Genomic DNA, 15,391 nt, shown 5'->3' on the forward strand with positions numbered 1-15,391 from the left:
TGACAGTGACAGTGATATCCACCTATATTTTCAAGATGTTTAACAAACTTTGAATCTTTGCAATATACTTATTCCCCATTGTTTTATAGAATACTTTCTTGCATCTTTTTTAAAATAAAAAAAAATGTTTATAAAATAAGTCTTAAGCTGCAGCACTGGTTTTCAGCTGCTTATCTGCCAACTCGAAGCCATTCCACTGTTACAAAAATGTGGAAATCCAGGGACTAGAAGAACAGCACGTAGGATGCTTACCTTGAATGCGGTCAATTTAGGTTCGATCTCCAACTCCCCATATGGCCTCCCATCCTGCCAACAGTGAGCCCTGAGTGCAGAGTCAGGCATAAACCTTGGGCACAGTTGGGTGTGGCCCAAAAGCAAACAAAAAATGTTGAAATACAACAAGCTAAATACATAAATTGCATATGCCTCCAAACCCCTAAATTTGGATATTTTTCTTAGATAAATTTTTAGTGTAGGTTTCTAATTGTGACTTGTGGTGTGATAAGGAATTAACTTAAACACACTATGTATTTTCTGTTGCTTCTTTATAGTAATCAGTTATTTATATTTCTTTCCTGTGTATACTTGTCATTGTTGCTTGAAAAGCTCCCTTTGCTCTAGTATTCGATTTTTTCCTTCCCTCAAAATTACCTTGTATTCTGCAACTCAATTTACTTGGATTATGGTATAGTATTACTTATATTTAATAACTGAACTCTTGCAGTAGAAATTCATGTGATGGTCTATCTGTTATATTGATATTGATAATGTTATGTTTAAGTGACTAAAATTCTATTTTGCAGAACGCAAAACAAGTGCTAGAACAACAATTCCTAGAATACCTTAAATGCTCTTACACATCAGTATAACAAAATACAGGTTGAAATTATGTTCAAGCATAGCAGAAATTGTTTTAGTGTATTTTATTAACAAGCTAAATGCAGGATTGGGTGCTCAACTAAAAGAAAATTGAATTGATTAATTAACCAAATATATGTTCATGCTTATACAAATCTCCAATTTTTAAAAAATAAATGAAACTTTTTAAAATGCATTTATTTATTTCAGTATGTTGTTTGAATTTACAAATTAAAAAATCAATTTGGAAATAGTTGTATTTACGTAACTTCAAAAAGATGTAGTTAATATCAATAGAATGAATTAATACAATTAGAAAAATAGAGGAGTCCAATCGTTTAACATTTATAGAGAATGCATTATGTTTGTATTAGGCAGAGAGGTAACCTAAATAGCCCACATTCTTATATTTTTGAAGGTCAATTTGCTGACACATTAGAACTGCTACTACTTTTACTATTGCTGCTGCTATAAATTCTTGATTCTGCATTTTAAGGTATTGTTCTATTTGCTTTCTATGGATTTCATCACTCCATTCTTTATTGCCATATTGTGAAGTGGCATAATTTTTCTCATTTTACAAGTGAAAAAACTGAGGCAGAGATAATTTAAATATATCCAGGACAGTCAAAGGCATGGTTTAATTGAAGTCAAAGTACAGTCCTAGTTAAAACTCAAACCCTTACCTATTATGTTTGCTATACTATCCATAATGTTATAATAGAAAGGGTACACTCTATGTAAACATTTGCACATTTCCCCTCCTCGTTATTTCAATTTTCTTGCACAAACTTTGTTGTCAATTTTAATGAATTCTTTAGAACTTGATACTCTCTGTTCCATATTATTCTATACTTATGGAGGATATCTGAAACTGTTTATTTTTCTATATGAAAAAGTTGTCAGTTGCTGCAGTTTATTGATAAATATAATAGATATACTGACATTACATATATGTTGAATTACAGATGTTATTCTCAAAGAAATAGAAAACATGCAAATGTGATTTATTTTTGATGACTTTTATTTTTAGATTATTACAATGTGTAACTTTTAAGTATAACTACAATACAACTTATGACAAATTCAAACATTTTGAGCATTCATAGACGTATGAAATTTGCAAAGAATTCTATGTAAACAGCATTATTATATTCATGGTTATTCCTTTATTCTTATGAAGCAATTCTTGACTTGCCTTCAAGAGTATAATTAATCACAGATATATAAAAAGTTGGTTGCTTCTATAGACAGATTCTAAGCCCAGGCAAATTACATGGCCCTTCTAATTTAGCTGGCTCTCTCCTTTCCTTACTTTCATTAACATTTCTCCAAAATCACTATTTAGAATTGCTTTATTTACATAAGCATTTTCTCTATTCTTTTTTCAAATAGGGCTATCAAAATTCTATAAAATCATGCTGAACGTTTTTAGTTGAGGTTTTCAACAATCAGCATTTAGAAATAGCTCACATGTCAGTTTATCTTCTGCAAACTATGTAGCACTCAAAAAGATAAAAATGAGATTCTCCCATATTATTCAAATTACATATGCAGATTTGTTTGCTTCCATTTTGGTCTAATTTAAATTTTAGTGTCACAGTCAATCTACATAATTAGGTAAAACAAATTCATGATAATGTATTTTAAATATTAGTATGACTATGTGTTATGGAGGTTGATATTACTTAACTATTAGCAAACAGTAATCTGCATGAAAAGAGAAGTCTCATTTTACCTTTAGCCTATACTGTATTAAATAAAATTTTATATCCAAATATTGTTTTAATTGGATAAAAAGTAACAACCAGACATTCTCAGGAAAACATATATACATGTTATATATATTTTAAAATTATAATTCAACATGAAATAGGTTCAGCATGAATTAGGAGAAAATTGAATTTTTTGGAAATGCTAAGTAATTATGTTGAAGAACCGGTTGCCAATATTTTTGATTTTACACATAAAATCAAGCAATACAAAAACATTAATAGTAAATCTCACATAAATCTACCCACTGTACTCCTTTCACACTATATGATATTAATGCAAAATGTATTTATATTAACTTGGGTTTAAAATTATGAGAACAAACTGAATTCACATTTAAGATACAAATTTAAGTTGATATTTAAAAGCCCTTAAAATGTAATATATTTTATATGGTTCCCAGTTAAATTGTGAAACCTATTTTCAACAGGCTTAGCAGGTATGTGATAAAATGCTCTACATACTCTAGGAAAACACTGCATGGTATCTTTCATATTAAAATAAGTGGCTCAAATAATCCGAGATAACTAAACAGATATAAAGATCTTTGGCTCTAGGTTTAATTTTATATGAAACGTAGGACAAATGTTTAGAAGTGATTTGTCTCCCTCATGGGAGATGTAAAATGCATCACAATTTTTAAACATTCTAAAAAAGTCTGCGAAGTGTAACTGTTTTTGTCTTTTTATCTGATTTTTAAATCTCTCCCTCTTTCAGACTTATTTGTCACAGCCCCTGGTGCTCAGGACTTACTCTCAGCTCTGTGCTCAGGGACGAGTCTGCAGGTGCTGTGGGAGGGGGGATACTAATAGAGTGTCTGAGATTGAATCCAGGTCAGCCAAGGGCAAGGCAAGATTTTCAGACACTTTACTCTCTCTACCCCTCGCCCCCTTCAGACTTTTATTCTCTACTTATAACTCTTCATCTCTATAGAATGTCTAAATCTCCTTCATTTTTAACAAGTTAAAAACATATTTCAGTTAGATACAAAAACATGATTTCTAAAATTTTAACCAAAAGAATGACTGAAATATGTTGTACATTTTAATTTTGAAAATGTACTCAAGATCTAAATAAAATAACTTTCTACTTTATAACTCAATTATTTCACATAAATAACTTGATAGTATATCTTATATTTCTGGAATAAAATAATAAAAATGCATCATGGCCATCTCTCTTTTTAAAAAAAGTAATTTGTTTATAAATTTCTGCAGTGCCAGGAATTGAACCCCGAGAATTACACATACAAGACTGATGCTTTACCACTGAGCCACATTCTGGGGCATCATAGCCATATCAAGCTATTATAGCAAATATATTTTAAAATTAGAATAAGAATCATGGGTTGAAGGTGAATAGCTAAAAAAATGTAACATGTGTTTGGTAAATTATTAACTCAGAATTCTTTATTGAATGATGATATAATTTTAAGGAGACAGATACATCCTCCTCTTTATACATTAACAAATACAAGTCCAAACAAATTACTTGTACAAATTAGCAATGAAAGTTAGTGGTCAGAAAGCAAGTTGCAAGAATGCCAGTTGAATGCTCTTCCATTTATACTCAACACAGGTCTTTTTTTAAAAAAAATACATGCCAAAAATTATGAAGTGAAAGCTTACAATACACATTTAGGATGGTATACAGACGATGCAGTAAATACTGTGCCCAAGTGTTTATCTATTCAAATATCTAGCATAATATCAAAAAGCTCTCAGTATATCAGAAAGTGCTTCATCACAGAGAATCTTCAACTTTGCTTAGTGCTAAAGGATGACTAAACAATACTGCATGAGAAAGCAGAAGAATGTGACACAGAGATTAAGAATTGGTCATTCCTGATATACTTTGGGCAGCACATTTCAGTGTGGGATTGTATAAATATTAATGTTTCCTTTAGTTGCTTCTGTTTTTACTTATCTTAATTATCTCTTGAGAAATGTGAAATAAATTTGAAACAACTTTGAAATAAATGTGAAATAACTTTGAATAAATTTTCATGTTTGTGTGCACAAAAAGTGTTAAAAATAAAAGACTGTAAAGTACAATACTCTAAAGGTAAGATTTTATCCTGGTTGGTACATGAGTCAAGATGAATGAAAAGTACTTGTTCAAACAAACAGTTATATATGTTTTCATTGGTATATTATAGTCATGTATAAACTGATTCTGATGCATTGTAGAAGAAACTTAAGCACCTCAAAATATAGAATGACTTCTATACCTAAATTAGGGTCTTGTTCCCTATTAAAGGTATGATTTAACTAAACATTCATTATTAACATTCACTCTTTTTCTTAAGGCATTTAACTGTAAATTCAATGCAAAATACTTACATATATTTATATATATTTTAGATGTATTCATGTGTTTACATGGGAAAGATGAATAGTTATAATCCTTGTAAGAGATGACAAGACTTATGTGAACATTTTCTTGATGGTTCTCTGATTTATTTAAAGCAAATAAAGCAAAATCACTTTTGTTTACTGTAATTAATAACCTCATTAGTGCTATTAGTAAAATTCCTACAGAATTATTTACCGATGCAAAAATAGCCATCTGTAAATGCTGCCCACCTATCTCAGGAAATCAGAGTACACGACTGCACTTGTTTTGAAAATATTTTGATAAAAAGAGTTTTGGCATAGACCTCCTTCAAAGAGTCTGATTAACACAAATATATCACCTTCTCAGGCTGTAAACAATTTATCAAAATTTAAGCTCTATTTTTCGCTTTCCTTGCCATCTTTACCTTTGTCTTCTTTTTCTGTTTTGTCTGTTTCATATTTCTCCTTGTCTGGCTTTGTTACACTATCGTACGAAGGTGGAGAGGTGGTAGATGGGGTCGCATCTGTTTTTTCTGGACTTGAATTCTCATGAACATTATCAAAAACTATATCTTCTTTATTGGGCAAATCATCGTCTCTTTCTCCATCTTTTATGTATATACTTGATATATTTTTTACATTTTTCCGTAAACGGTAACGTCTATAAGCTCGTTGAATGATAGTGGCAGATACGTCCTCTTGCTTTCGTTTTAGTGTTGTTGTGATGGGTTCATAGGATACTTTAGAAGGATTTGCAGACATGAACCTTTCCTCCATCTGTGTACGCAGAGAATCCATTTCTCCACCCTCACCCAAAACACGCTTTGTAAAAGCAAATAAAATGTCAAGACAATGGATTCTATCTCCACTGACCATGGGCAGGTCCATGGCAATGAGCTGGACTTTGTTCGGTTTTGCTATGAGAAGAGGAGGATCCAGCGCAGCTGCAAAATCAGAGAGTTTGCTATATTCAATAAACTGGGTGGCATCCGGATCAAACTTCTCCCAAACCTCATAGAACATCTCAAAGTCATCTTCACTCAGGGGTTCAGTACTTTCTTCAGTCGCTACACTGAAGTTCTCCAGGATAACTGCAATGTACATGTTCACTACAACCAGAAATGATATGATGATGTAACTGACAAAATAGAATATACCAACAGATGGGTTCCCACAGTCTCCTTCAACTGAACTTCCCGGATGATACTTTTTGGGATCACAATCAGGTGGCGCACTGTTGAGAATGGGGGCTAACAACCCGTCCCAGCCGGCGGAGGTGGTGATCTGAAACAGGCAAATCATGCTGTTGCCAAAAGTCTCAAAGTTGAACATGTCATTAATTCCAGCTTCCTTCTTCACATAGGCGAAGTTGGACATCCCAAAGATGGCATAGATGAACATGACCAGGAAGAGCAGGAGGCCAATGTTGAACAGGGCAGGGAGGGACATCATCAGAGCAAAGAGCAGAGTGCGGATCCCCTTGGCCCCTTTGATGAGACGCAAGATTCGACCAATCCTGGCGAGACGGATGACTCGGAATAGGGTAGGAGACACAAAGTACTTTTCTATTATGTCAGCTAGAAACATACCTAGTGAGGAAGGAAGGAACAAATGGAAGTATATAAATAGCCATCCTATAGGAAATTGTGGCTGTAATTTTATTTGCCATCTTTTATATGTTCTGACTGTCATTTTAGATCAAAAGCAATTTCATAATAAAGAACCGAGCAACGTCAAAGGAAATTAATTAGAATTATCACTGTGACAGTTCTCCTGCATTACAATACTTTTTGTATTGTTTTGTTTTGGGGTTTCACGCGGTGCTCAGGGTTTATTCCTGGCATAAGTCCTGGTAGGCTGTGATGACCATACATGGTCTAGAGATCCGATCGAGACAGCCACGTGCAAAGCAATAGCCCTACCAGCTCAGCCCATCCCTTCTTACAGAGTTTTTTACAATGGTCTTACAAATTTTTACTTCCTTACTGTTTTTTTCCTTCCACAATAATTTCTTAAATTATAAAAATATTAATTTCATGTAGAAAATTCAACACAAAAGGAGATTTATTTCACCTCAAATGTCAGGAACCAAAATTACTGTTAATGTTTTATTGACTATTATTACAGACATTTGTAGAGCAAATATATTCAAAGATATAATTACGTATCAGAGGCTTTTTGCAATCAGTTTTAGTTATTTAATCATATGTGAAAGAGGTATTTCTGTCCAAATGACAACAAAGGAAGTTCTTATATTAGTAGAATATTCTGTTAAAATAACCATACATTGAAGAATTCTGTTTTTTATAAACATTTTGGCTGAGATGAATATCCTACTGTGTCCTCCATCCCTAGTCCCTATCCATGAGGACCTTTACAAAAGGTCTAGAAGTTTGGTCAAATAGTACATTTAAATTTTTGTTATATATTGCCAAACCTTGATCCAGAAATTTATGTAAAGTACTAGAACTAAAAATATTCACGCATTACATGCTCATAATAAAGTTGTATTTATATTTTTACCATTTTTTCTTATTGAATGCACATTTTGTATGTTTGTTGGCTATTTTCAACTTTCTGTTTTTGACTCAATGAGGTCCCTTGGCAATTTTTCTAATGGGAAAATCTGATTTATTTATTGATTTAGGAGTAGTATTTTTCTTAGGAGGTACTTCTTTGTCTCAAATGTTATATAAAAGGTTTTTATGTGGTTTAAATATTTTGTAGGGCGTTTTTTTGAGTTAATAAGTTTTCGCCAATAGAATATTTTTATTTTTATTAAGTCAGTCATAACTATATTTTTTTTGTTCCAGAGAGTTAGTATCAATGACTAGAAGAATTATTCAAGTTCATGGTTATAATTTATTTTTATAATAATCGATTTTTCTACTTTAATCTTTGATTCATGGGAAGTTTTTACAGAGCAAATTAGTATTCTTCACAAACTGAGGTTTAACTTGAGATTCTGAATCTAGTAAACATTTTTCTAAACACTGCCTTACTTCAATGTTATAATAATTTAATTAATGTAAGTCATCCCTCTTTAATTTTGCTTCCAAATAAGTTTATAATAATTTAGATTTAGATTGTCTATGACTTCTATCACACTAAATGCATTAACATTTTTCTTGGGTTAACACTGAACTTACATATTCTCTTACGAAAATTAGCCCTGGTCTTATGAGAAGTGTTTAACCATGTACAAGACTGTAATTTATTTAAGTTTTTCCTATGTCCTAGTTTTCTCATAGAAGTTTCGAACATTTATTGTAAACAAGATTTTTCTGTAAGTACGTTTTTTTTCTTTTCTTCTTTTTTTTTTCTTTTTGGGTCACACCTGGCAATGCACAGGGGTTACTCCTGGCTCTGCACTCAGGAATCACTCCTGGCGGTGCTCAGAGGACCATATGGGATGCTGGGAATCGAACCAGGGTCAGTCTCATGCAAGGCAAACACCCTACCTGCTGTACTATTGCTCCCGCCCCACTGTAAGTACTTTTTAATTTATACACATAAAAATAATTATTAATAGTGGTACCTGTAATTTAAGATATATACCTCTAAACTCTAATTTCTCAGCAGATTCTAGTTTCATTTTTAATGACTTCCCTACCAAAATCTGCAAATGAATACAATTTTCACTCTTATTTAAATAGATATCTCTTCACTGACTTGTATTGCTTAAAATTATTGAAAGCTTAGATGGTATAGGAACACTTTTCTTCTTTCTAATTTAAGGAAAGTAACTCCACTATTATGTTTGCTATTACTGTAATACTCCTATGTGAATTTAAGGTCATTTTCTTTTCATATATACATGTACATATTTGGCTATACCTAGAGGTCCAAGGGCTTACTCCTGTGCTTGTGCTCTGAGATCTGTACTGGCAGGTATAAGGGGAACTGAAAGGGATGACATGCCAGGACTGAACCCGGGTCTTAGCATGCTTGGCAAGCAACCTACTCTCTGTACTATCATTCTGACCCTAACTTATTTTTTATATCTTAACTCTAAGGTCACCTCTAATAATATTACTTTTGACTGAAAGATTTTGAAATGTCATTTTAAGTTATATAGAACTTGATAATCTAGTTCTAGGTTATATAAGCTTAAACCTTTGTGGAGTGTCTGCATCATCATAAAATTGATTTTGAATTAAATAAACTTCATAATTCTTTTCCTTCCCACATAACATTAGAGTTTTACAAATAAATGCAATCCTCAAATACTGTGTAAAGCATTCACATATGATTTTTAAAAAGGAAGAGAGAAGCAATGGAAGTAATGAAGAAATATAAATCATTATTTGTCTTCACAAATGTGACTAGGTAGATTGAGAAATGATTGCAATTTTTAGAGATATGGCCCTATGAATCATAACAAATTATGTAGGCATTCTTTTGCATCTGAACTTCAGGAAGAATTTTCAAAAAGTCACCAATATTTTGGCAATTAGTAATATTAATCAGAGGGGAGTTTCATGTCTGATAAACCTAAAAGCTATTTCAGTTTTTGATTTGGTTTTCTAAGACCCAAATGCATATAGACACAGTTGCTACCTTTGTGAAGAGTATATTTAGATATATAATATCAATGGGTGCATTGTTTCCATCAGAAAAAAACACTTGATTTTCAAGCATTCATTGAACAACCAGCAATCCTAACAAAGTTTTTGTTTTATTTGATTTTGAGATCTCTTTATTCATAATCAAAACTTAACAACTTATGACAGTCTCATCACATGTGGAGTTTAGATTGATTCAAAATTAAAATTTGGGATCCTGGAGAGATAGTACAGAGGATAAGGCATTTTTTTTTTTGGATCACACCTGGTGATGCTCAGGGGTTACTCTTGGCTCTGCAGTCAGGAATTACTCCAGGCATTGCTTGAGGAATCATACGAGATTGAACCCAGGTCAGCCACTTGCAAACCAAATGCCCTACCCGCTGTACTATTGCTCTAGCCCCAAGTATTGCAGGTGATTAAGCCCAAGTAGATCCCCATGCTGTATATGGTACCCCCAAAACTGGCAGGAGTGACCAAGAATGGTGCCAGAGCACTGTTGGAAATGCCTCCTCACATAAAAGTAGTTAATTAAAAAAATCCTTCAAAATTAAAATTTATTTACTAAAATGGTCTTACCTACAATGGAGAGAATCACAACCACAAAATCAAAAATGTTCCATCCTACAGTGAAGTAGTAGTGTCTGAGGGAGACCAACTTCAGCACAAATTCACCAGTGAAAAGAATAATAAAAACTAAATTTATCCAATATAAAACATTAGTCATTTCTTGACTTTGTCCTTCTTTTTCTACCATCATGGTTACCATGTTGAGGCAGATAAGAACCATTATGGTGATATCAAAAGCTTGGTTTGTTACTAGGTCAAATATACATCCTTGGACTTTGTTCTGTAAGAAAAAATATGGAATAGAGATTAAATTTATATGGTCATATTTTCTTATAAAATATTAAGAAAGGGCTAAATATAAGCCAAAGTAATTTTTTTGCTGAAATTATTGAATTTCAGTATGTAGTTGGTTAGATTTCAGTTATATTGTATAACATATGATTTTGAACCTATCCACTCTATATATTTATATAAGTATAACCTATGTAAATTTTTATGATCACAAGGTAATTTTTACTAAGAAAACTTCAACTATATTACCTGAGGGCATTTAAAAATATGGAAATGGCATGTTATAAAATTTCTACTTTATCATAGTTCAGTTAGAACCTTGAAATGTTTTAAATTGATATTAACGTTATACTATATTTTCCATGAATAAAGTATATACTTCTACACATATCCATATTGACATATCACCTTTTTGAAAATCTCACTGCAAATATTATACTTTATAGGAAATGCAAGTTCTTTACAAATTCCTCTAATTGTTCCATAGAAAAGTTTTAAAGCTCTGTTAATCAAGATCAAAGAGGTGCTCAATAATTAAATACCATGGTTTCTGGGGCTGGAGACATAAAATAAAGATTACAGTACTTTCCCATATGTGATCAATTCCAGTTAGATTCCTGAATCCATGTGGTCTCTCAAGCAACTATGGGTGCTGTATTGAAGGCTTCTGAGTTAAACCAGGTGTGAATGTTCGTGAGTGCCACCATGGTGGCCCAAGTAATCCCCAATACCCTAGCACAGCATCCTCAGGCCCTTGCATTGAACTAATGGCCAGTTTGGTAGAAGATCATGGAAAGGGTCAACTCCTTGGCTCTTAAGTACTATTTGGGAGAGCCGCTTCCACATAAAAATAAATACCAGGCCTCGAAATTTGTGACTTCAGTAGGACAGGGTGAGAGCTAAAATGGGTCCATTCTTGGGTGCTGAATAAACCTCAGAAAGACAACTGGCACTAATTCAGTGTTCTTTAGGATGACCCTGTTTCTAGCTAAGATTCTTTGTTAATGTGTATTATGTTAAATATTTGACTGAAATACACTAAATGCTCCTAATATTTTTTACTTATTAGAAGACAAACTATTTTTGACTACTAAGTTTCAATATTTCCATGTGAGCCTACTGTGGTTTTTTCTACTATGTGATATAGATTCATAACCAGTCCACCTACTTTTTCTGCTATATTATAATATCAAAGACCTAAATGTTAATATTACCGTACTGATAGAATTACTACATCATAAAATTTTGATAAATTTTATTCAAAATACATTTTATTTGATTCTCTAAGTCACTGTAATAGAAAGTAATTATTTGGCTAATATTAAAGAAAATGCATAGCTTGATTCTATCTTTAAAGAAAAATTTAAATGGATTATTAGGAATTATGAAAATGTATGGTCTCAAGTACATTGGTGATGTAGCAAAAATGGCATAAGTGGTATGTACAAACATCAGAGTCAATAGCAATGAAAGCAGGAGATTCAAAACAAAACAACCAACTTACAAATATGCTTGTTGAGAGGCAGGCAGGGGTGGGGTGGGTAGGGGTTGGGGGTAAAGAACCTGGGTACACTGGTGGTAGGAATGATGCTAGAACATAGTATGCATAAAATTCAACTATGAGTAACTTCATAAATTACAGTGCAATTAATTTTTTTAATTATGAAATGTTCAAAATACACATTCAGTTTCATAAGGACTCTTATTCAACAAATTAAAATGAAAACATTCATGTTTAATAAATAGATATAGATCAAATATTAATTTCAAACAATTAGTAAGATGATTAATTTTACCCCTGGCCGAGGTATTGGTTTTTGTGGTTTTTTAGATCCGAGCTTTTTCATTGCATTATAATATTTCTTCTGTTCTTCTGTCATAAAGATGTCTTGACCTCCAAGGTAAAGAAATAAAAATAAATCTAGTTAAAACCAGAATAATCATCTAAATGTTTCTTTAAGACAGATTAAAAACTACTCATGTAGGGGCCAGAGAGATAGTTCAGTGTGTTGGGCACTTGAACGTGGCTGACCCAGGTTCCATCCCCATCACCACATATGGTTCCCTGAGTCCACCAGGATTGAACAGTGTAGAGCGAGAAATAATCCCTGAGCACCACTATTGTGGCCCAAGAATCAAATAAAAAAAAAAGACTCATAGAAATAGAATTGAAATACATTTCAAATATGAAGTATGTTACTCTTCATAATATAATGCACCTATATGACATAAGAATTATATACAATAATGATTGGCTCAGTTATATTTTTGGTGTGATTAACCTACGTAAACTATGTACTGATATTTCATTTTAACTACTACTTATGCATTTTGTTGCTACATAATAAACACTACTAGAAAGAATAAGAAAAATTCTTTTATAACTAGTCTTTCTAATTTGACTAATGTTTATTTTTTATCTTAATTTAAAAAAATTAATCTTAAATTAGTTTTTAATTTTAAAAATATTTTTAATTTAATTTTTTGGTCACACTGTTAATGATTTTAATCTTAAAATTTTAAAATAATTTTGGGCCACACCAGGTGATGCTCAGGGATTACTCTGAGCTCAATACTCAAAAATTACTCCTGGGGATGCTTGAGGGACCATTTTGGGTGCTGGGGTTTGAGTCCAGGTCAGTCATGTGTACGGCAAGTGCACTACCTGCTATATTCCTATGACTAATATTTAGAACTTTATGAAGAGGAGAAAAGCAGTTTTATGTTTGTATTCCATTTATTATGCTATTCCTTTAGCCTACTATATACATATATAAAAACATATATCCACATATATTTACATATGTTTTATTATGTAGATTTATGATCACTATATGTATAATACATTTAAGTGTGAATTTATTATTATTTTTCTTTAATTTTTTAATTCCTAATAAAGAAATAATAGAATTTCAGCATCCAAGTATTTTGTTAGGTGCCACCATTGCATAACAGTACTAGATTTTGAGAAAATCATCAGTAACCCAGAGTTTTTGACCAGGCAAACTCTCTCGGTGACTAGCAATCTTTAAATTTCATTAGTTAAAATATACAAATATGCAAATGTTTTGTATTCTTTAATACCACGAAAGTCTAATTTTCACAAAAGATTCTAGAATTACCTGTTCTTTTAGGTTTTGTTAATTTCTTAGAATTGTAATTTTCACGCATGTATATTGTACATATATCTGTAATAGTAGCATTTCAACTATGTCATAAATTAGTATAATTTATTTCATTAGGAATTTATAGCTCTGAAATATTTTGCAGTACTCAGGGGGCCCTAAGTTTACACCCTACAACACTCAAAATAGTCAGAAGATTCACTGTGAGTTCAATGCTATCTCCCCAGCAACAAGTGCTAAAATTCTAAAGATAAAGGGTCCTAGAGGGAAAGAAGATATGGTTTTGTTCAATTTTCCCAGATCAGGAAATATTCAGTTTTCTGTTGCATTGCATTTTAGGAACTTCTCAAACACCTAATGGTAACCATATCCCCCTTTATTGATGTATTATTGATTTGCAATGTGAAATTTCAGGGTTTTATTTTACACTTCTATGTGTACAATACTTACCACACCTACCTTTTAAAAGACCCTCTACTTATACTTCTCCCTTTTTTCTACCTATAATAGGCTTACTTTGGAGTGTTTAAATTCCCCTTTCTTAAACTTGTCATTTGGTCTTTATTTCTATAAAATTTATTAAAATATTTATATTTGACCTTATATATTAATTTACTATAATGATAGCCTTACATTATTTTTATCTTTGTATTGGGCTGGAGCAATAGCACAGCGAGTAGGGTGTTTGCCTTGCACGGGGCTGACCCGGTTTGATTCCTCCGCCCCTCTCAGAGAGCCTGGCAAACTACCGAGAGTATCTCACTCACACGGCTGAGCCTGGCAAGCTACCCATAGCATTTCTGTTATGACATAAACAGTAACAACAAGTTTCACAATGGAGGCGTTACTAGTGCCCACTCGAGCAAATTGATGAGCAATGGGATGACAGTGATACAGTGATATCTTCTTACTGATACTAGAACTTGGAACAAGCCTTCATGTTAGGGTCAAAAAAAGCCCAGATCCTTTATACTCACTGATGGGAATGTATATAATAGTATACAGAAATTAACAAAAAAAGTTAGGAAACCATTGGCAAAACAATTCCGAATTATAGGTAAAAATTAAAGTCACAGGTTTTGACTTCTCTGGTTGACAACGCTACTTGTCAGCATACTGAAGGATAAAATAAACCTAAGAAAATATTACAAAATTGTCCCCTTGTTAAATTCATGCTGTTTTGTTTTACTAAAGCCTATGTAAATTTTAGTAAAAGTCATTCCTTTAAAAGCTAGTAGAGAAATATCCTGTAAACCAGATTATTCTTTTTCTGTTTTACACTCTGTGTTCAAGTTTTGTAAAATGTCGGTTTCATTCCCCTATTGGGTCACATAACATTGTGAAGGTCACAAAAAGTTAGTCTAAGATAATTTAATGATTTTTTTATCAGTAAATATTTGATTTGTAAAGCCTTTTAAAATATCAAACTATACCATAATCCTTTCTTTGGAGAAGAGGGGTTGCTAGTGGAAAAAGTTTAAGAAGCCCAAGGCTAGGTGCACAATTAAGATATACATCTTGAGGGGCTGGAGCAATAGCACAGCGGGTAGGACATTTGCCTTGCATGTGGCTGACTCGGGTTTGATTCCCAGCATCCCATATGGTCCTCTGAGCACTGCCAGAGGTAGTTCCTGAAGTGCAGAGCCAGGAGTAACCCCTATGCATTGCCAGGTGTGACCCAAAAACCAAAAGAAAAAAGATATACATCTTGGTGTCAGATCATTTTGTTCAAACGTTCTCTCTGTTGACCTGGGACAAGTTTTTTTTAATTGTTTAAAGGATGTCATAGACTAAATCATTGTAAGAATAACCGCCTCATTATTTGTTGAAAAGATCAATTGAGATAATGTATACAAAAGAATCAGCATAATGC

At 32.5% G+C, this 15,391-nt stretch overlaps 1 protein-coding gene and 1 long non-coding RNA gene across 5 annotated transcripts in view; one reads left to right on the forward strand and one right to left on the reverse strand.

The window, feature by feature from the left end:
* The window catches only part of LOC129399652 (uncharacterized), a 149,171-nt gene that overhangs the window by 49,770 nt on the left and 84,010 nt on the right, over window positions 1–15,391 (forward strand). For all 4 annotated transcript variants that reach the window (XR_008627219.1, XR_008627218.1, XR_008627220.1 and 1 more), the window contains exons 2-3: window positions 6,331–6,510; window positions 8,319–8,455. This is a non-coding gene — a long non-coding RNA (uncharacterized LOC129399652). The remainder of the gene's footprint in view (window positions 1–6,330; window positions 6,511–8,318; window positions 8,456–15,391) is intronic.
* The window catches only part of SCN9A (sodium voltage-gated channel alpha subunit 9), a 182,069-nt gene continuing 168,557 nt past the window's right edge, over window positions 1,880–15,391 (reverse strand). The window contains exons 25-27 of the mRNA XM_055120290.1: window positions 12,190–12,294; window positions 10,112–10,382; window positions 1,880–6,556 (exon numbers count right to left, since the gene is read on the reverse strand). Of these exons, the coding sequence (XP_054976265.1) occupies window positions 5,364–6,556; window positions 10,112–10,382; window positions 12,190–12,294 (1,569 nt within the window). The 3' untranslated portion in view covers window positions 1,880–5,363. The remainder of the gene's footprint in view (window positions 6,557–10,111; window positions 10,383–12,189; window positions 12,295–15,391) is intronic.

The sequence above is a fragment of the Sorex araneus genome, chromosome X (genome assembly GCF_027595985.1).
Source record: "Sorex araneus isolate mSorAra2 chromosome X, mSorAra2.pri, whole genome shotgun sequence".
In the NCBI taxonomy this organism is placed as follows: domain Eukaryota; kingdom Metazoa; phylum Chordata; class Mammalia; order Eulipotyphla; family Soricidae; genus Sorex; species Sorex araneus.